Source organism: Macrotis lagotis, chromosome X (assembly GCF_037893015.1).
Source record: "Macrotis lagotis isolate mMagLag1 chromosome X, bilby.v1.9.chrom.fasta, whole genome shotgun sequence".
NCBI lineage: Eukaryota > Metazoa > Chordata > Mammalia > Peramelemorphia > Peramelidae > Macrotis > Macrotis lagotis.
Window position 1 is genome coordinate 649,239,179 of NC_133666.1, and position 22,521 is coordinate 649,261,699.

A 22,521-nucleotide genomic window follows, 5' to 3' on the forward strand; every position below is an offset into this window, starting at 1 on the left:
TCCTCATCTTCAGATTGAGTATTTTGATCCTTCTTGGGATCAAACACAATGTATTTCTCATTGGTGTTCCTCTTTTTTCTCTGTTTACTCATTTCCCCAGCCTGTGCCTGGTTTTGGGGTGCTTCCTGAGCTTTTGATTATTATTGGGATACCCCCTGGGATACCCCCCCCACAAGGATCTCAGTGCGTGAAGCTCTGTCTTCCTTCCAGGTCTGTGAATGACCACAAACGCACCTCTCTGCCACGGGGCTGAGGTGGAGGGGATCCTGCTGTTCTATGGGGGGGCCTAGACTGCAATCAGGATCCAAATGTGTTCAGAACCCCTGAGTCCTATTCCAGGTACAGAGGACAGACCTCGGAAGTCTCTCTCCACTCCCCTACCTTGGGTATACTGAGTACTCAAAGCTCAGTTGCCTGGGGTCTCCTACTTACCGGCTCTGCCTGACTCCAGGGCTGTCTGGGCTGCAGTGGCCAAGCTGTGCGCTACGTGTCCTGAGGGCTGGGCTTCATGTGCTTCCCCCTCCCACTGTTCTTCCAAGTTGTGCCAGGTGCACCCTGAGGTATAGGTCAGGAAACTGCTCCTACTACCGTGAGTTGCAGCTCCCAGGTGCCCTGGGGCTGCCTCCAGGAGGCTGAAGTTCTTTTACTCTAGTGGGCTGCCCCTCTAACCCCATGGAGTGGAACCTTTCCACTATTTTGCAGGTTACCTTGGGCTGGAGAATTGCCTCACTGGATCTTTTTGTGGGTTCTGTCTCTCGAAAATTTAATTAGAGTCATTATTTTATGAGTTTTGAAATATTATAGAGATAGAGCAACTAAGAGATGCTCTTCTCCTGTTGCCATCTTGGCTCTACCCCTTAAAAAAATCTAAAATCTACTTTCTTAAAATTGAGGGTATGCCCATGCCCAAATTTCCTCTCCTCCACCACAGACTCTAGGATGGGATGGTCACTTCCCCAAAAGTTCCCATCCTTTCCACTCCAACTAATGCCTCCTTATTAGTGAATATCAGATCCAGAATAGAAGTTCCCCTTTTGGTTCCTCTACCTTTTGAAAAACAAAATTCTCATTGAGGCAAAGCAAGAGCTGAGTTGGAGAGCTGGGAAATGAGTTTTTTAAGGAAACTAAGGATTGTAAGAGGCAGAGAGCAGGAGGCAGGTAGCATATCAGAAGTATGAAAGGCAGACTGAGGCATCCAGAGGTGGATGCTGGATCCCTAGAACAGCACAGGGGTGTGACTGACCCAGTCTTGTTCAATAATGCTGGAAAGAGGGGCAGCTAGGTGGCACAGTGGATAGAACACCAGCCCTGGAGTCAGGAGAACCTGAGTTCAAATTTGACCTCAGACACTTAATAATTGCCTAGCTCTGTGACCTTGGGCAAATCGCTCTTAACCCCATTGCTTTAAATAAAATAAATTTTTTTTTTGCAAGGCAAACGGGGTTAAGTGGCTTGCCCAAGGCCACACAGCTAGGTAATTATTTTAGGGTCTGAGACCAGATTTGAACCCAGGTGCTCCTGACTCCAGGGCCGGTGTTTTGTCCACAATGCCACCGAGCCGCCCCTAAATAAAATAAAATTTTAAAAAATAATGCTGGACAGAAAGGCTAGTATCAGCTGGGGAAGGACTTTAAATTCCAAGCTGACAAGTTTGACAGGCCTTTTTGACCTTTGGTGTGTGCTGTTCGTCAGCTTTAAAAAGCTCACAGAACACATCTCAGAAATGCATTGGGGTTTGTGTTACATTTTCCCATAGAAACCATTAATGTGTAATGGTTGCCTTGACTGGTTGGAGAGCCTTCATTCAGCTCACTTACTTATATAGGAAGACACAGAGAGGGGAAAGGACTTGTCCAAGCTTGAAGCAAACCATTCCAGTTCAGTGACCCTAGAAAATACAAAGTCAACAGATGAATCTATTTCATGAACTGAACCAACATTTCATTGAGTTCTTGTCACTGATTCTGACTGTCTGACAGAAAGGAATTGGGACTTGCCACAAGTCTCATTATATTCTTCTGTTTCATGTGTGGCATCCTGGTCATAAGACATTACATACAAGAATTCTGCTTCTCAGTCACCTAAAGAACTAACCCCAGCTCCCATGTCCTAACATCCAATTAGCGGTCTAGTCCTTTGTATTCTACCCCTGTGGGATCCAGAGTCTGTCTCCTCCCATTCTCCATTCATTGCCATCCCCCTCATTCTAGCATTTTTCACCTTTCCAAAGTGGTCTTCTTAGCTCTGGTCTCTCCCTTGCCAAATAAGTTTGCTAATACAAAATTCTTACTGTTCTACTACCTAAAAACTTCATAATTCCTCAGTGCCAGCTAAATAAAGTACAGATTCCTTATCCTGGCATTCTATACCATCTGGATCCAATTTTTTAAGGTCTCTCACTAGTTTCCTTGATCCACAATTCATGTAATCAGGCCTAAACTTGTCCTGTTCTACCCTGTTCAGGAAGTTTCAAGGGCTCCCGATTTTGTCTAGGACGTGCTACAAACTAGGGGTGCTCACTACCCTTCATAATTAGGCTCTGACTGTCTTTCCAGATTTTCTGCACTTAACTCCCTCCCACAAATTCTGTGATCCAATCAAACTGGACTTCTCTCAAATAAGTCTCTATTTTCCTTGTCCTGCAGTCTTTGCCCAACTGTCTTCCATGCCTGACTCCTCTTCCCTTTGACACCTGGAATCCCCAGCTGTCCTTCAAAGCTCAGCTCCTGGCTCTCTCCTGCATGAAGCCATGCCTGATCTGTCCCAGGTGCCTGCCTGACCATTCAATTCCCTTTTATATCCATTGTATTTGTGGTGTGTATACTAAACTTATTCATAGGATGTAAGCTCCTTGAGGGGAGGAAATTTTTCCTTTTTTCTGTTTTTCTAGCACACCACCACTCACTGTTGTGACATAAAATAGGTGACATAAATTTAGGAGCTGTTGATTGATTGTTTACATATGTGCTCATCCTAATCTCTTTTGTTTTCTCTAGCTTTCCAGCCCAGAAAAAGAAGTGGAAAGAGATGTCTTTTTATACCGAGCTTATCTTGCACAGGTAATTATGTTTTCAGACTTGGTAACTCACACACATCCTTCCTACAGAGTTCTCGTGCCTGTATAACAAGATTAGGTTCTCTCTCATTATCCATTTGCTTTGTTTCTATAACAAATCTCAGATAATAATGATGATAGAGCTGGAAGGGACCTTGGAGCATAAAACATTGAATTTTACAATTGCAAGGAATGGGAATTGTGAGAGCTCAAAGAGAACCTCAGAGATATTCTCTTCTAAGTTTTTCATTTGCTTGAAGAGGAGGTGAAGGTCCAAAAGCTGTTAATCTCTCATATTGCTGTGTTTTTTTAAAGACTGCAGGCAAGATAAGCCTCCTTTCTTAAAACAGAGAAACAACTTCAGAAAGAGGGACGGTACTTTGTTTTCAAAATATTTTTAATACCTTTCAAATTAGCTTCATTTTCCAATAACTTCCTTCCCACTACTACCAATAGAATCCTGTTTATAGGAAAGGAGTTCAGTTAAATAAAACAAACCCATTCATGGACTATGTGATATGTTTCATCATCAGTTCTCTGGAATCCAGATAGTCCTTGCATAGATCATAATTTGGAAATATTTGCATTGTTTTCTTTTATGTCATTGTGATTGTTGTGTATACTAGCCTCTTGGTTCTGTTTCTTTTACTCTGTATCAATTCAAGTAAGTCTTCAGATTTCTCTAAATTTTTCAGATTAACCTTTTCTTTAAAGGCAGCAGGACCAAGCAGATAGCACAAGACTGGAGTCAGGAAGCTATGAGTTCTGGTCCTTTCTCAGCAATAGACTCGTTTTATGACCTTTGGAATGCCCTTAGCCTCTCTGGGCCCCAGAGAAATGCCTAAGATTCTGGATTATAAATTTGCTAGTCTACACTGATAGAGAAGTTTCCTCATTAGACATTACCCACATGGTCTGGCTCCCCCCAAAAGCGGTACTTGCAGTGTACAACTATCCTTTTAAATTCCCCCTCCTTCTAGGGCAGGAAAGACTCCCTGGAATATAGGACCAGGTTTGTACGTTGCTTAGTTTTACTGAACTATTTTGTCTTTTTCCTTTTTATTGCTTGTTAGAAGGAATGGCTCCCTGGGAGCACAAGAATAAAGAAATTATATTGAGAAATATAATTGTTGTAAAAACAAGATAGCAATGATATTTAAATTAAAATTTTAACCTCTACACTACTACTAACACACATTTATAAGGCACTTGGTATGTACCAGGCCCTCTGCTATGTGCTTTGCTTATATTATCTCATTTGATCCTCACAACAACCCTGGGAGGGAGCTACTATTATGATTCCCCCTTGGGCAGATAAGGAAACTGAGGGACACAGAGGTGAAGTAATTGAGGCTAAATATGAACTTAGATCATCCTGACTCAGTGTTCCATCCACTCTCCCTCTCAGCTGCCACATGGCTAATAACTATAGAACTATAGGAGGCCTCCTACCTCCAAGTCCAAGGGCTTCTGCCTTGGACCCAATGCCTCTGAGAGGCATACTTGGGGCTGCTGGTACTGAAGCTGCTCCCTTGGAGTATGCCATCCATTGCCCTACCTGACTCCTTAATATTTTGAGGGAATAATTCAATGGGACATCTCTGCTCTCCTCAGAGAAAGTATGGTGTGGTACTGGATGAGATCAAAACCAACTCCTCCCCAGAGCTCCAGGCTGTCCGAATGTTTGCAGAGTATCTTTCCAGCGAAAGCCAGAGGTGAGAGGGAGGGGCTGGTGCAAATGGGCAGGTACTCAAAAATGGTAGTGCCTTAGTTTCTTCATCTGTAAAATGGGGGTGATATTTGCCTACCTAGCTCATAGGCCTGTTGTGAGAATTGAGGGATCAGAAAATATGAATGGTTTTTTGGTTCCCAATTGAGGGCTGGGGTTTCTTAGGGCTTCCAGGGCTAGTACTGATAGGTCTTGAGCTCTTGGCTGGGGCCATTGGTTGAAGATTTTCAGGGTTCTGGTGATGTTGAATGCAAATTCCCAGAGAACCTTCTGGCCTGGCCTGTGGCCAGACCCTAGGTTTGCTCCAAAAGCAGACCAATGAGCCTACAAGAAAAATGCTTTCATGGGCTCTGGACCCCTCAGACCCCACCTACCCCTAGCTTATTAATTAAAGGCTTCTTACTATCCAGCCCATTGAGATTATAATGAGTCTTTTCCAGTTCTTGTAATTCAAATCTGTTCTCTTGGAGTTTATATCTCATAAAGGAGAATGTCCTATGGATGTCTACTCTTCCCTTCCAACCACCAATCTTTTTTTTTTTTTTTAGTTTTTGCAAGGCAGTGGGGGTTAAGTAGCTTGCTCAAGGCCACACAGCTAGGTAATTATTATGTGTCTGAGCCCCGATTTGAACTAGGGTACTCCTGAATCCAGAGCCAGTGCTCTATCCACTGCACCACCTAGCTACCCCTAAGAGGGTTCTTAGAACTTAGAATGTCAGAATATGGGGGAGGACCCTTAGAACACAAAATGTCAGACTTAGAAGGCCTTTCAAAATAATTTCCCCCCCAACACCTCATTGTTTGATTAAAGAAAAATGAGACTCATACAATCAGAAATAATCTTGCGGACTGAAGTTAAGTGAACCCCATTTTCTGCAGTGCTGTATGATAGCACTAATTTAGATAGCAATGAATCTACTAATTCCACAATTTTTCTTTGTGAGTAGCTACATAAATATAATAGAGTTGTCAAATTTAAGATGCATTATAATAAATTTAAAGCTTTTCCCCTTAAAAAAGATGAAGAAAAATGAGAATCAGAGAGGGAAATTACTGCTAGTTTTAGACTCTTTTTTTTTTTTTTTAGGTTTTTGCAAGGCAAATGGGGTTAAGTGGCTTGCCCAAGGCCACACAGCTAGGTAATTATTAAGTGTCTGAGACCGGATTTGAACCCAGGTACTCCTGACTCCAAGGCTGGTGCTTTATCCACTGCGCCACCTAGCCGCCCCTAGTTTTAGACTCTTAACAGAAGCCAGGGTTATTAGTGATTCTTCATTGGACTGTCCTGAGCCTGGACTTAAGCATCCATCCCATCTTCTGTGTTAGCTGTATCCCGGTTGAGCCTATCTCAGCAGGCAGGGGCAGAGGAAAGAGATTACAGGGATCTGGTAGGAGCAGAAGGTATTATTTTTTTCCAAAGCACCTTATCAATTGAATGAAACACTTAGAAATGTTATCTGTCTATCTAAGTTAGCCCAATGATTCCTAAGCTTCCTCCCTGCTCCAGCATTCTGAAATCCTGTCTGGCTCAGACAGTCTGTGGTTTTTTGAGTCTATGAGAATATTTTCCCACAGGATTAATTCCCAGGGAATTAATCCTCCAGGACATCCCAGGGAATGGGGGGGGAAAGGGGCCTAAATCCTGATCATCTCTATTTTTACAGAGATGCAATTGTTGCAGACCTGGACCGAAAGATGGCCAAGAATGTTGATGTGACCAATACCACCTTCTTGTTGATGGCTGCTTCCATCTATTTCCATGACAAGAACCCTGATGCTGCCCTCCGCACACTGCACCAGGGGGAGAGCTTGGAGTGGTGAGTGTGGTTGTATTTCATCAACACCTCTCCCTGCCCTCCCCCCTCCCCAGCACCCTTCAACAAGCACCATGAGGAGGCCAGCGGCAAAGACACATTCTTTGGGATGCAAAGAGTTTCTTTGGACTGTTGTCATAGAAACAGTTGAATGAGATTCAACTGGAAGTATGCAGGACCTTCCAAAGCCTCCACATTTGTATTCTCGGCATCCGCTCCTCCCTGAATGGTGAGGGACTGGGCTTCAAGGCCATGGCCAGAGCCCTGAAAGCACCTTTATTCCCTCTGGTGGCTGAAAGCAGCTTTGTGTTTGACTGCCCAGCCCTGCCCCAGTGGGCTCTCTGTCTTCAGTGATGACTTGTCCCTTAACAGTCAGCAGATCAGCAGGCCCAGAGCTGACTCAGTTCAATAGACAGCAAGTCAAATGAACAAGCATTTATTAAGTACCTACTGTGTGCTGAGGATTCAAAGGCAAAAAGGAGTCCTTGGATTCAAGGAGCTTGCAGTTTAACAGAGGAGACAGCATACATATCACTCCCAGGACAAGGATAGACTGGGCAGTGTCAAAGGGAGGTCTCAAAGAGAAGGGGGGTTCTGAGAAAGGCTTCTTGCAGAAGGTGGGAGTTTAGCTGAATTTTGAAAGAAGCCAGGAAAGCTGGTAGCCAGAGAAAATGAGAGAGAGAGCTTGGGTATGAGGAGAGCCAGAAAAAATGGTGAGAGATGGAGAGTCTTGGGAGGGAGAACCTGGAGGCCTTTGTCACTTTGTCACTGGGGCTGTGAGGGGGAAGAAGACTGGAAAGGGAGGGAGTCAAAGGGAGGGGTTCTGATCAGATAGTGGAGACAATAGGAGCCATGGGAGGTTAGTGAGCAGGGGAGTGACATGGTTGGACCTGTGTTTTAGAGAATACATAAAGTACCTATTATGTAACATGCCATATGATCTTCAGTGACTGGTATAAAGAGGAATCAGTGAGGTACAATGGGAAGGGTGCTGCTTGTACCACCTGTGGAATGACTTCAGGAGAGTGTCCTCACTTCTGACCTCACTCTCCTCAACTTTAGATACACTAGATGGCCCTGGGGTCCCTATTAGAGCAGAATCTCTATGACACATCCTTGTTCTTCAGGAGATGAGGTATCCATAAATACCAATTGGAGTATGATCAACACTCAGGAAAGGGGCTTCCCCGTATGACTGAGCTGCTCTTAGACCCCTTTCCCCTCCTTGCCCCTACCCTTCAACCTCTCCCCTCTCAGGCCATTTGCTTACTTGGGCCCCCCTCCCTTGCATCCCTACCCCCCCCCCCCCATTTCCTACCTTCTGGTCATCAGCTTTTCTCTTTCTCTTCTTTTCCAAAGCTGCCTAGCATTACTGGGGAAGATCTGACAACTGGCTGCTTTTGCCATTGTACATTGGGAGTACCTGAAGCAGTTGGGCCCTCTCTGCTGCTCAGCCAGCCTTCTGTTCCTTGCCCCTTCCCCTCAGCAACTATTCTAAACCTGCTCCTCCTTCCCAAAATGAGATACACTGAGAAGATTGAGTGTAGCTGGACAGAACTCTTTCAGCTTCTTCCTCTGCTTCCCACTTCTCCACCTCAGCCCCCTGACTCACCCTACCTGGAAGGGTGCTTTCAATCCCAGCTCTCCCGTCTTCCTGCCCTCTCATGTACCTAGTCTTTTTATATTAATGAAACAGCCATCTGCTGTGTCTCCTGTCCTATAGTATGAAATTTCTAGAAAAAGTTTCAATGGCCACTCCTGGTCTCCCTGTTCCCAGCTCTTCTCAGACCCCTATCATTTGCCACCTGCCCCATCCCGTCTTCTGAAGCCCCCTGCCAGCTCCATTGACTTGCTTTGCACCTTGGTATCTCAATGTGAGAGAAGAGTGGGGATAGGAACTGGACCTGTGATTTCACTGGTACCTTCTCATCCTAGAACCTGGGGGAGAGTTTGCCTAAGGTCCCAGCCAGGACATGTCTTGAGCCTGGGTTTTCTGGGTTTAGGGTCTCTAACCACTGTCTTCCACTGTTTCTACTATAAACATTGCTGCATTCTAAAAGACTGAGCTAGGATTCCTATTGTTATCCCTTGCTTATTGCCAAATCCAGTTGTCTTTTTTTTTTCTCAGTTCTCATCCTCATTGGCTGCTTTGTGACTTTTGACTCAATGAATCTGCCCACCTTTCTAGATTCTCCCTGTTCTCTTGGTTTCTGAGACGACTCTTCATCCTTCTGGTTCTTACAGGGGAGGGAGGACAAAGACCTCTAGCATCCCTGGCTGCCTGGTCATCCCTCCATCTGGGACTTCACATGTTCCAAGCAGAGCTTCTTTGTTTGTGTATTGATCTGCTCTTCCTTGACCCTTGACTCTTTCTGTCTGTGGTGGCCCAGTCATTCAGGCTTCTATGTTTGTTACCTTAACACTAAGTTGCTTCTCTTCCCTCTCACCTCCCACAACTAGCCACTAAACCTTGCCCCTGCTGGTCTCTCTGGGGTCTCTTCCTCTCTTTTCTCATCTCCAAGTCTCTAGCTCAGCACGTCATCATCCCCCTGATTTTAGAGCCTCAGAGCCTCTTTCTAGATCTTCCAGCCTCCACTCTCTCCTGCTTCTTTGCCCAGCCACCCTTTGAGCTAGTCAGGAAGCTTCAAAATCCCCAGCTCCGAGACCATACTATTCATGGCGCTGTCCTTGAGTTTTCCCATTCCCCAACCCCAGTTGAGAATAACAGATGTTTGTTATTAATGACCCTTTTCTTCTTGAATCTCACTTGGCACTTGACGCTTCTCTGATGAACTTCAGTATCTTTTGTTGTAGTTACTCATGTTTGTATCACATTCCCAAGCCCCAGGAAGAATTCCCCTGCACAGTGTTTGGTACATATTAGATACCTAGTAAATATTTGTTGAAAGCATGTTGCTGACAAAGTGGATAGAATCAAAGGCCAAGAGTCAAGAAGGCTCATCTTCCTGAGTTCAAATCTGGCCTCAGACACTTCCTAGCTATTTGACCCTGGGCTAGTCATATAACTTTGTCTGCCTCAGTTTCCTCATCTGTAAAATGCAGGAGGAAATAGTAAACCACTCCAGTGTTTCTTCCCGAAAAACCCAAATGGGGTTATATAGGAGTGAATTAGCAACAAGATTTGCTATCAAAGATCTAAGAACAAGCAAGACCTACCGTCAAAATTCTGCTCCTCTTAAGAGAAAAAAGAAACTGAAAATGAGATGACATCTGCCAGGTCTTCCCTGACTTGTCCATGACTTGCTCTCCTTGCATCTAGATCCGAAATTTTAACAAATGCCCATAAAGCAGGTCTCTCCTCACCCCCCACCCACCCACCCACCCAACCGGGAGGGATCTTGTTCCTAGTGGGTTTTTTGGCCACTCCTAGTTTAGAGATAACACCTTCTGTCAAGGTTTAACCTTGAGGCCATCACCCTTCCTCTCCTTCAGCTAGTGTTTGGTCACCGGGTTGCCAGGTCCATACTGTGATTGAAGCAGGAGGAAGTTATAGATCATGGTCTCCTGAAGTGGAGTGGTAGCAAGAGGACATAGAAAGTCCTGATAGCTCACACTTCTCTATCTCTAAATGCTTCTTAACAAACCCATGAACTAGAGAATGTGAAGAGGACCGTCCCCCTTTTACAGATGAAGAAACTGAGACTCCAGGAATGAGTACAGCTGACCTAAGACCACTAATGAGGAATGGGAAGAGCTAGAATCCAAAACCAGACCCCCTGACTTCACTGGGTCACAGCATGCCTTCCTGGGGGTCATGATCTGTCTTTTCCTGCTCTGCAGGTTTCAAGGGTTTCTAATGACTTTACTCTTCAGGCCCTTTGTGTCACTGTCTCTGAATTTCCTATCCTTTCTGTGCTCTCCCTTCTCTCTAGCCCTGTTTTCTACCCCTGAGTTTGAGGTAGCTAGGAGACAGTTCCTGGCTTCTTTGCTTTCACCATTCAGATGCTAATTTTTCTGGAATTCTCCTTGATGCTCTGATAATTCCCCCCCCCCCCCCCCCCACTCTCCCATCCCTGTGACCCTTGAGAAGGAGGAGTTCCCAGGGAATGTGTCCTGAGATCTGGCAGGGCTGTGAGGAGATCTCCTGGGCCCCAGTTTCCTAAGGGGGTGCTAAGATGCTAGGGAGGCCAAACACTTCAGTTTTTTCCTTTGGCCAGTACTGCCACTGGAAAAGATGGGAAATGCTCAGGGTGCTCTAGCCTGAATTTTGAGAGATTGGAGCTGACCTCCTTTTTTTCCTTCTTTCCAAACAGCATGGCCATGATTGTGCAGATTCTTCTGAAGCTGGACAGATTGGACCTGGCCCGGTAAGGTCTGCAACTCTAGTCCAATATTTCGCTGGCATCCCCACTCACACACCACTCCCTCCCACTGCCCACCAAAATGAATTGGTGGGAACCTTATCCTTTGTGCTGAGGATAAAGGGATTTTTCTGCACTTGCTTCCCATTTGTTCCTCGCTGTTGCCTCTAAGGACCAGCAGAACAAATCAAATTTATCTTTCAGGGGACACAGACTTCTGAGATTCTTGAAGAAAGTGTATATCCCAGTGAATAGAGCACTGACCCTGGAGTCAGGAGTACCTGAGTTCAAATCCAGCCTCAGACACTTAATAATTACCTAGCTGTGTAGCCTTGGGCAAGCCACTTAACCCCACTGCCTTGCAAAAACCTAAAAAAAAAAAGAAAAAGAAAAAAGTGTATACCCCCCCCCCAGTCTGCTCTTCTTCAGGCTCAGCATTCCCATTTCCTTCATCTAGTCCTTGTATGACTTGCTTTGAAACCCCTCTCCACACCCTTCCTGTGGGCATGGCCCTCCTGACTCAGACCTCCTGTGGTCTGAGCAGGACAGAGCACCCAGCCATACTGACCATTCCCTCCTACCTAATAAGGCCCGTGCCCCTGCCTCCTGTGATCCCATAAGAGCCCCAGACCTTGTCCTGAAAACTCCGTGGGTTCACGCAATTGATCTTGTGAACTTGACTCTTATCTCTGTGTCTTCCAGTCTCTGTTCTATCCTTCTGGACTAGAAGACCACTAGGAGTGGACAGATGAGGGTACAAGGTCCAAAGTCAGAGCAGGGAGAGACCTTAGAGATTTTCCAGTTCAGTCCCATTGTATTATAGGTGAAGAAAAAAGCTGGACTAGGGAGAGTGAGGCATTGAGGAGCTGGGATTGTTTGTCCCCCTGGGGGCTTCATCTGGCCAACCACTTTGGAATTTAACTCAAGTCCTTTACTAGGGCTTTACCCTTTCCTCTTTCCGGTGCTGTTATATGGTAAGCTCCTAAATGGGTCATGCATAGGTTTATGACTAATAGGCATGTTACTTCAAAAAAAAGTGATGACTTCCTGACATCTCCCTATACTCCCAGCACCATGGTCTCCAGGTCTGATAGCTGACCTACTGTGCTTCCTACCAAGGTCCCTATAGGAAGTTTTCAGGGAGTTTAGTTGAGGTGTTTAGGCAACAACTGAGAATGCCCTTCCCTGGAGCAGGTGACACAAATAGGACCCACAGAGAAAGGTATTCCCCTTTTCTCCTAACCAGGCTTCTGCCTTGGTAAGATGGGGGTCAGTAGCATTGTGCCACATGCCTTCCAGAGACTGAGGGGCACTTTTTACATTATGCCAGTAAGAATCAGTCAGACTATTTGGTGTAGATTTTGTCTTCCTTTTTAAGCAACTTTTTTGATATCTAGTCAAGTCAACTAACATTTATTTAGTGTTTGTTTTTCTAGGCCTGAGCTAAGTATAAGTGCTAGAGATACAAAAAAAGGCAAAAATGTGGTCCCTGTCTATATTCAAGGAGCTCATGGTATAATGGTGAATCCTTGCCAACAGTTATGAACAAACTAAGTATGTATAAGGATAGTGGGGATAAGCAGAGGGAGGTGAAAGAGGACCAAGAAGGACTTTCCAAGAGATTCAAGGGTCTGCATTGAGGAGTGCCAGAAGGCAGGGCCACTGGCTCACAGACTATGGGGAGGGGGAGGTATAAAAAGACTACAGAGGGGACAAAAGGATTTAAAAGGCAAATAGAAGAGCTTAGATTGGATCCTGCAGGTAATAAGGAGCCACTGCAATTGACTGACTAAGGGGTAATATGGTCAGACCCTTGCTTTAGGAAGATCACATTGATAGCTGAGGGGAGGATGGACTGGAGGAGAGAGGCTGCAAGCTTGGGTGACTGGGAGGGTGATGGGGAAGATATAGGAAGAAGGGTTTGGGAAGAAAGAGGAAGAGATTAGTTACTCAAGAGCTTTGAGTTTTACCTCATCTTCATTTTTTAAATATATCTTTCCCATCCCCACCTCAGGGTCTTAACCTATCTGAATTATAAAGAATTGAAAAGAAAGGTGAAAAAGCAGCTCAGCAAATTGAAACACATTTAACCATTTCTAACAGAATTTGGCAGGTTCCCTCTCCCATTCCCTATTTCTACAGAAAAGGAGAGGGCCATTTTTTATATTTTCTTTGGAGTCATCCATAGTCATTTTAATTACATAGTATCTAGTTTCAATCTTTTTTGTTCTTTTACATTGTTGTAGTTACTGTGTATGTTGTGTTATTGGAACAACTTTAAAGACTTAAGAACTCTGATCAACACAGAAATCATTCATGATTGCAAAGGACCCCAGTTTCATGAAGCTCAGTTCCAATCACCTCAGTATCCATTCATTATGCACAATTTAGGCATAGATTTTTGGTACACAGCCAATGCAGAACTTTGTTTTCTTTGACTATGCATTTTTATTACAATAGTTTTGTGTTTCATTTTCCTTTCAGTTGGGGGTGAGGGGAGAGAAAGCAAAAGGAATTGAAATTTTTTTTTATTTTTAAAAGGAAAAATTTCAGCAAAATTAATTGACATACTTACATAGGCAGAGGTCCAAACCTAAAGTCCCCCACTTCTGTGAAATCTGAATTTCTTCTTAGAGCCAAATTCAAGTCATCATAATTAAATTTTCATTGTTTAGTTTTCCATTTTTGTTCTAGTCACCATGTACCTTGCTTTCCTGGTTCTGCTTACTTCCCTTTGTATTGTCATCTTGCAGCAATATTCCATCACATTTAAAAACCACAACTTATTCATTCCCCAATCAATAGTTAGCTACCTTATTTTCCATTTTTTGCTACTATAAAAAAAAGCTATAGTAAATATTGTGCTATGTATGGAACCTTTTTTTTAATTGAGTTTTGTTTTAAGGTTGTATTCTCTCCCTTTCCCCTCCCCTCTCTCCCAATAAGAAATCGAGAAAACAGAACCCATTGCAAACAAGTATAGTCAAACAGTATATTGACCATGTCCAAAAAAAGCCCAATTACATCAGTTCTTTATCTGGAGATAGACACCATGTTTCATCATGAATCTTTGGAACTGTGATGGATCTTTTTTTTTTAAGTTGCTTGTTTCTCCAATATTTCTGTTATTTGTGAAATTGATTTCTTGCTTTTTTACTTGCTTTCACATTCACTTTGTATCAGTTCATACAAGTCTTCCCAGGTTTTTCTGAAATCATCACTTTCATTATTTCTTCCTGCATAATATTATTCCATCAGATTAATAATAATAATAATAGCTAGCGTGTGTATAGCCTTTTTGGAGCTTTCAAGGCACTTTATAAATAGTATTTGATTTAATCTTCACAATCACCCTGAGAGGTAGAAGCTATCATCTTGATTTACAGTTAAGAAAACAGACAGACTTTGTCCAACTGATAAATACATGATCAAAGGATATGAATAGATAATTTTCAGAAGAAGAAATCAAAGTTATCAACAGTCACATGAAAAAAAATGCTCCAAATTCCTACTGATTAGGGAAATGCAAATTAAAATACAATTAAAATACACACCTATCAGATAAGTAGTGGAGGACCTGTGGAAAAATTGAGACACTAATTCACTGCTGGTGGAGTTGTGAAGATTCAGTCATTCAGAACTGATGTTCTTTCGAAAATCACCCAGAGGGCTATAAAATTGTGCATATCCTTTGATCCAGCAATATCACTACTAGGTCTGTATCCCAAAGGGATCAAAGAAAAGAGAAAAGGACCTAATTTGTGCAAAAGTATTTAGTATTTAGTAGTGGCAAAGAATTGAAAATTGAAGAGATACCCATCAATTGAAGACTGACTGGCCAAGTCATGGTATATGATTATGATAGAATACTACGGTACTATAAGAAATGACAACCAGGATGGTTTCAGAAAAAACTGATAAGACTTATATGAACTGATGCAGAGTTAAGTGAATAGTACCAGAACATTGTACACAGTCTGGTAGGGGACTAAACCAGATTGAGGGAAACAGTGGACTTCAAACCCACTGGTGAAGTAGAGGGTGTCTACCCCCAAGAATGTAAAGACTTCTTCCAGTGAAATTGGTGGATGAGAACAGGTTGTTTCAGTGGCCATGAAGAGGGCTAAAGCAGGTACTGTGGAGTGCTTAGAGTCTGGTCAGCCATTAAAGACCCCAAGGTCAATCTATTGTATCCAATTCTCTTGATGTTTTTCCTGTCACTGAACTTTGATAATTATGGAGGGCTGAGAATTGCAGCTGATGACTTCATGCAGCTCTGCCTCACTTAAATCAAATTCGCAAACAAGTCAAGATAACACCTCGTGATGCTATTGGCTTCTTTGAAAACAAAAGATGGGGCAGCTGAGTGGCACAGTGGATAGAGCATCAGCCCTGGAGTCAGGAGGACCTGAGTTCAAATTTGGTCTCAAAGACTTAATAATTACCTAGCTGTGTGGCCTTGGGAAATAAGGATGATCAACTATAAAAAACTTGGCTACTCTGATCAAGATGATGATACAAGATAATCCAAAGGACTCATAATGAAAGATGGTATCCACCTCCAGAGAAGAAGTGATGAACTCTGAATGCAGAGAGGCACTTTTTTCTACTTTCATTGTTTTGTTTGAATTTTCTTTTGCAATGTGACTGAATTGGAGATGTATTTTGTATTACTTCACATGTATAATTGATATCAAATTTTGCCTTCTCAAAGACACATAAGGAGCAGGAAAGAGGGCAAGTATTTGGAACTCAGAATTTTTTAATGAATATTAAATTTTCTTTATATATAATTGGGAAATATTTAATGAAATAAATAAAAAAGAACCTTAGAGACAAAGGTGAAGTGACTTGTCCGGGGTTACACAGCTAATAGAATCTGAGGCAAGATTTGCATTTGAGTCTTTCTGACTCTAGACCCTGTGTTATCTCCACAAAAGGTATGCTACCTAGCTGCCTCATTTATGTACTATGTGCCATATATCATAACTTTAGTCTCTTTCCAGTGGATAGGCACTCCCTCAGTTTCTAAGAGCTGCTATTCATATTTTTGCTCATGTGAGTTTTTCCTCTTTCTTAGGTTTCTTTGGGTTATAGACCTAATAGTGGAGTCATGAAATCAAAGGGTAGGCAGTTTGATGGCCCTTTGGGCAGCATTCCAGATTGCTTTCCAGAATGACTGGACCAGTTCATAGTTCCACCAATAGTACATTCATGCCTAACTTTCCACAGCCTCATATTCCTTTTTTTTAATTTTTAAGTTTCACTTTTTATTTATTTATTTAGTTAGTTTTAGCAAGCAGTGGATTAGGTGACTTGCCCAAAGATACTTATTAAGTATCCAAGGTCAGATTTGAACTCAGGTCCTCCTGACTCTACTCTAGCGCACCCCCCTCATATTTTTTTTATCAACTTTTCTCCCAGCCAGAGCTTAATATAGTACCTGACCTATAATAAGTGTTTATAAATGTTCATTGACAGACTGACTGATGGGTGTGAGATGTTTTGTTTTAATTTGTATTTCTCTAATTATTAGTGTTTTAGATCTTTTTTATTTATTTATAGCTTGCCTTTCCTCTCAAAACTGCCTATTTGTATGCTTTGCCATTGTATCTGTTAGATAATGACTCTTATTCTTATAAATGTATTCATTTCTTTGAATATCTTAGAAATAAGATCTTTGTTGGAGAAATTTGCTGCACAGATTTTTTCCCAGTTTCCTGCTTCTCTTCTAACTCTGCTTACGTGCAAACTTTTTAATTTTATGCAATCAAAATTGTTCATCTTACATCCTGTGAATCTCTCTACTGTCTTGTTTTGTCATGAACTATATGAGAACTTTCTATCTTTATCTTCCTTGGGATAGTGCCATCTCTGCTTCAGAGAGTGCGGACTTTGTAAAAAATTATAAATTGCTTTTAAGTTTAGTTGAATCAACTCAAGGCTTCACCCACATTGTATTATTGTGCCGATTTTCCAAAGTCTCTTTCTCAGTTCTGATTTTCCTTTCTTTCCTTTGCTATAGCAAAGAGCTAAAAAAGATGCAGGAGCAAGATGAGGACGCCACTCTGACACAGCTGGCCACTGCCTGGGTCAATCTGGCCATGGTGAGTCCCCAGAGCTCTAAACCCCAGCTGTGACCATACAAAAGGATACCTCAGAACACAAACTTCTGGCCAAGAGAAGCCAGGCCTACTTCCCAGAGCAGGGGGTCAGCAGGCAGCTTCCTGTACTGAGTGAACCAGGGAGAGTGACCTGCAGTCATAGCTGGGCCCTGGGAATGGAAAACATTTTCCTGCTTCAGTCCCTTGGCGTGCAGTGATCTCCTGAAGGGAAGTGGACTCTCTTTTCATTTCCAGAAACCTTACATCTCTTTCTACAGGAAAGTACTGTGGCATAAAAAGGAGCCATTATCTAAATCTCCAACCAGTTTCCAAGTCTCCTCTAGGCTCTCCCCAAGAGGTAGAAAGCCTTTGGTGATGGGGGCCTCAACTGCCAGGAACTGTTCATTACTGGACAAATTGCCAAATAGTTCTTCCTCTTCTTGAGCAGATCACCTCCCTGTTGATGTTGCCCATTAAGGGCGGTTCTCCCTCTAGGAGAACAAATCTAGTCCCTTTTCCTTGTGATAGCCCTGCCTATTTTGGAAGATATCAGCCCTGATTTCCTTTGACTCTTTCTTCTCCAAGCTGAATGTCCCCAGTTGTTTCATCCAGCGTATTTGTTAATCCCAGTTCTGCCTTCAGGGGCCACATGTGAGATTGTTTCAAGCTCAAGTGACCTAGTCGTATGTCCTTCTTTGGTGACACTTGACTGGCCATATGGTGACCATAGCAAAGGGACATAAGAGAGCCTAGCACCCTGCCCTATGACTGCAGCTCAGTCAGAGTTCCCATTCAGAGAATGTGAGACTTGACTTGAATCATCCATTTTGAACTATGGTTAGACTGCTTTCCCTTGAGATCTTATCCCAGACCCAGCAATGAGGATCCCAGGGGGACCTCTCTGCCTTGCCTTCGGGTTCAGGGCTGGCTCTTCTTCTGATGAAGGAAAGCAGGCTGCAAACCAGCCTCTCACATGTCCTGTTTCAGCCTCTCACATGTCCTGTTTTTTTCTCTCTGAGAGTTCTTTAGTCCCATCTCTTTCTGTTTCGATCCATCTTTGGAGTGATGAAGCTAGGCCTTCAATTCTTCCTGCCTCCCTCTCTTGGCAGATTGGCTTGTCCCTGGCTAGGCTTTCTAGGTTTCTGACAAGCTTCTTTGTTAGATAGCTGCTCCATTGTTGTAAAGTCTCTCTTAGGAACACACAGGCATTCACAGTCATTCACCTGGGCCAGGTTAAATGCCAGTGTCCTGGAGCTCAACAGATTTGTTTCCCCAAACCTTGGACCTTTTCCCTGGCTTGACTTCTGTAGAGAAAACAAGATTCCCACTTGCGGACTGGTCAGCTTTTCTCCCTGAGGAGGCTAGAGCTGCTTTATTAGCCCATTTCCAGTAACTGAACAAATTCCAGAGCTCAGCCTGAAGACCTCAGTTCTTGCCTTTTCAGAGACACGTGAGTCAGAGCTATCAAGGCCTTTGAGGGACTCAGAAGAAGCTTCTTTAGTAACTGGAATACCTGACCGGCAGTTGAGAGGCCCAAGTCCTGCTCCTGACCTGTCTGATTTTGTTCATGTTCCTTCCTCTTTCTGGGCCTTAGTTTCCCCATACATACAGTGAGGGGAGGGAGAGTAGGAACATTCTGATATCCCCTGACTCTGACATTCTCTGCTGTAAGACAACTCCAATTGAGAGTCTTTGGTAAATTAGGGAGGGTCAGTCATCTTCCTCTCAATCTTAAAGAAAAGTTGACCATCTGCATCAGTGGAGGGCATTTCTTCTGTGCTGGGAATTCCCCACCCAGATGAAATCACCAGTCTGGGCATAGAACAGATGACCTCTGGGTTCCTAGTTTGGATTGTTTACGTTCTGTAATCTTTTCTGGTAGTCTACTTGCCAGAAAAACTCCTAGTTCTGACATTCTGAGCTTTAAAAGGCCTCCACATCTTGAAGTTCTTTGTGTCTTTGACAAATTAGTGGGGTTGCCTCTCTAGCCACAGGGCATGAGGGTGAGTGAAAAGGGAAGCCTGTTATTACTGTATTTTTCAATGCCGGAACATAAAGATGTGATGCCCAGTTGTCCCTTGGTGCCAGCAGGGCATACCTCCAAGCCATAACAATTGTGTCTTCTTTTAGGGTGGTGAGAAGCTACAGGATGCCTATTACATCTTCCAAGAGATGGCTGATAAGTGCTCCTCCACCCTACTCCTACTCAATGGCCAGGCTGCCTGCTATATGGCCCAGGGCAAATGGGAGGATGCTGAGGGAGTTCTCCAAGAGGCACTTGACAAGGTTAGTTTTGAGACCCCCCAATTGGGGCACCTAGGTTTCTGCTTGGAGGATCACCTCTCCACCAGAGAAAGCCACTTCGGAGGCAATGAGCCACTGGTTGGGGACCCGTGGATAAGTCATCTCTGTCAAGTGGGAGTGACAAAGTTAGCTTTGCTGCCTCACCTTTGCTCACAAAGGTTAGATTTGGCAGCACAGGCCTGAGTTTGAACCCCCTTCTGAGGCACCTGCTCAGCAGAAAAGTGACATAGCCCCTCTGTGCACCAGACTCCTCATAAAGACTCTGGTGCTGTAGAAAGGGCTGATCCCACTGGCTAGAGGAAGTCACTCATAGACACGGCAGAGTTGTCAATCTTAGGCAAAGGAAAAAAAAATGCCTGAGTCTATGGGGAGAACTTGGGAAGGGAAGCAGACAGGCTCCTATCCTCACCCTGGACCTTCTCTCCTTGTTGCTTCCAGGACAGCAGCCACCCAGAGACCCTCATCAACTTCATTGTCTTGTCCCAACATCTGGGGAAGCCCCCTGAGGTAAGATCCCTATTGTGCTTTCCTTGTGTCCCTCCCTCGGACTCAGGTCTGTGCCACAGCAACTCTGCGAAGGACACGAAAGACAGCTGGAGTTGTCCAAAAATAGACTCTGCCGCATCGCTGTCACCAGAGGTGTCCGAGTGAAGGCTGACAAGTGTCTCGGGGATAAGAGGATGATGGAGCAGGGAGAGAGGGGAAGGACTCAGGCCTCAGAGGCTGCTGTTCCAGCAGGAGAGAAGAGCAAAAGTACAAAGACAGAACAAATACTGGGGACGGTGTGTCATCCACTAGGTGAATGATTCTTTTTCCTGCCCTAGGTCACAAATAGATACTTGTCACAATTGAAAGATGCCCACCGATCCCATCCCTTCATCAAAGAATACCAGAGCAAGGTAAACCCCAGTCCCCCCAGCTCCCCAACCTCTCCTTTGTGCTGCCTCTTCAGTAGGCTTAGGCCAGGCTGGGCTAGCTCTCTTTTGCCCTAGCCAGAGCCCACCTGGAATCTGGTGCCCAGTTTTGGATCCCACTTTTTAAGGGATACATTTAAATCTCCCAAAACATCTTACAATGAAGAGCTGGAAGTGTCCTTAGTAGCCATTCAGGCCACCCCATTCCTTGTTATGGGTGAGAAAACAGAGCCCCAGAGGGGACAAGTTCCAAGAAACAACTGGATCTGAACACAGGTCCTCTGACTCCAAATCCATGGCTTGTTCTGTACCATGGAGAGCTTCCCCTGGGCAGCCAGAAGGCAGAACCAGGAGAATATCTCAAAGAAACAGAGCTCAACTCATTGTAAAGAAGAGCTTTCTGCAAATGGAGTAGAGCCTGCCTCCCATGAGAAGGTGTGCTCTCTGCCCCAGGAGGACTGACAGCAGGAACTGGAAGGAGCAGTGGTTTAGGCCACTGTACAGAAGGGAGCTTCCCCTTCAGGCAGGGGCTGGATTAGAAACCCTGTTAAGGTCACTTCCTTCTCACAACTTCTTAGGATGCTTGGGAGAGACTGATGGGGTTCTCCCTTTTGTTTTCTGTTGAAGGAAAATGACTTTGACCGGTTGACTCTGCAGTACGCTCCAAGTGCATGAGAAGGCCCCCAGGGGTCTGTGAAGATGAAGGAAACCCCCTTGGTTGGCCACTCATCCCAAAGCAAAGCCTTCATCTATCCCTGCAGGATTTGGGGTTCAGAGGGTGCCTCGTGTTGGCTTCTTGCCCTAAGCTCCTCCTGAGGACTCTGGCTGGTTCCTACCCACACCACCTTTTTCAATAAAGGCTCTTTAATAAAGGACCTTAACGTGTTTGTCCCGTGGGGAGAGGGAGGAGGTCAAGGAGGCTGACCAATCCCTCCTGCATGGGGACCCTGGACTAGGCTCTTCCTCACTTCTCCTGTTTGCTTGTAAAATGAGGGATGACACTACTGCACACTTCTTCTCTAAAGATGGAAGCTATGGATAATTAAGATGTCAGGGCTCATTGCCAGGAGCTGCAGCTAGATGGGATGAGCCCAGCTCAGCTACCTGAGCCACATCCTCATGCGATGCTTCTGCCATCCCTAGGATGCTGGAGGAGGCTCCAGGCTTTGTCCCCTAGAAGCCCATTCTTCAGTGCAGGTGGGGAATATTAACTTCAGATGAACATTAGCTCACATCCGTGACCTCACTAGATTCTCAGCTCATCCTGGGCGGGATTGGCCAAGTGGTAATTGAGCTGAAATTTTGTAGGTGAAAAAACAAGTTGAGAGTGGGAGCAACTGGAGGCTTTGGGCCCCATGAACCTTTTTGACCTCTGGGCAGCCTTTGGCACCATCAGTCACCCTCTGGTTCTAGTTAGCCTCCTCTACTCCTGAACACTCATTCTTGGACTCCTTGGCTGAATCTCCATCTGGGTTTCACTCCCTGACCTCTGGTGCCCCAATACTCTCCTGGGTCTTCCTCTCTTCTTTCTCCATTTGCATTTCACATGGTGATCACATGAGCTCGCATGGATAAGATGATCATGTCTATTTTGATGATTTCTTGATCTGTCCTAATCTCTCTTGTAATCTCCATCTCCAATGTACAACCTGAACCCCTTTTTTCCTCAAACCCTTCCCTCAAACCCTCCCCCTCAAGGCTTTTGCACTCCAGCCCATCCTCCTCTGAGCTGCCACATGAATCTTTTTAAAGCACAAAACTCAACCATGCCAACCTCTCTTAATTCAATCAACTCCCACAACTCCAAGACCCAATATAAAGTCTTCTGGCTTTTAAAGCCAAGTCCTTCATCCCTGCCTCCCTCCTACCTTTCTATCCTGCTCAGTCCTGTGTATTTCATTAACATCACAAGATATTCCACTTCCCAATACCATTCATTTCCATTGTCCTCCAGATCCAGAACAATTCCTCTGATCTCTTCTGCCTCCTGGCTTCCTTCTGGTGTCAATTATAGTCTCCCTATTTCCCTTCACCACAGTGTTCCCCCCAAGATTTCTTCCAAGTATATAGCAAAACAAGAACCAGATAGTGGACTTCTACAAAGACATACAGGAACCATGTTTTTGCTGTGTCTCCTTAGTGCTTAACATAGTCTTTGGTACTAGATGATTTCAGAGATCCAATCAATCAACTAGCATGTATGACACATTGATAGGCACACAAGATCAAAGGAAAAGATGAAATGCATTTAAGAAATTTTGATTATATCAGAGGAGACT

At 44.2% G+C, this 22,521-nt stretch overlaps 1 protein-coding gene across 1 annotated transcript in view; it reads left to right on the top strand.

The window, feature by feature from the left end:
- Window positions 1–21,117, top strand: part of COPE (COPI coat complex subunit epsilon) — a 26,499-nt gene extending 5,382 nt beyond the window's left edge. Inside the window, exons 2-10 of the mRNA XM_074204725.1 lie at window positions 2,997–3,059; window positions 4,670–4,770; window positions 6,449–6,601; window positions 10,873–10,926; window positions 16,946–17,027; window positions 19,155–19,310; window positions 19,767–19,835; window positions 20,153–20,227; window positions 20,870–21,117. Coding sequence (XP_074060826.1) covers window positions 2,997–3,059; window positions 4,670–4,770; window positions 6,449–6,601; window positions 10,873–10,926; window positions 16,946–17,027; window positions 19,155–19,310; window positions 19,767–19,835; window positions 20,153–20,227; window positions 20,870–20,917 — 801 coding nt within the window. The 3' untranslated portion in view covers window positions 20,918–21,117. The remainder of the gene's footprint in view (window positions 1–2,996; window positions 3,060–4,669; window positions 4,771–6,448; window positions 6,602–10,872; window positions 10,927–16,945; window positions 17,028–19,154; window positions 19,311–19,766; window positions 19,836–20,152; window positions 20,228–20,869) is intronic.
- Window positions 21,118–22,521: the final 1,404 nt, after the last annotated feature.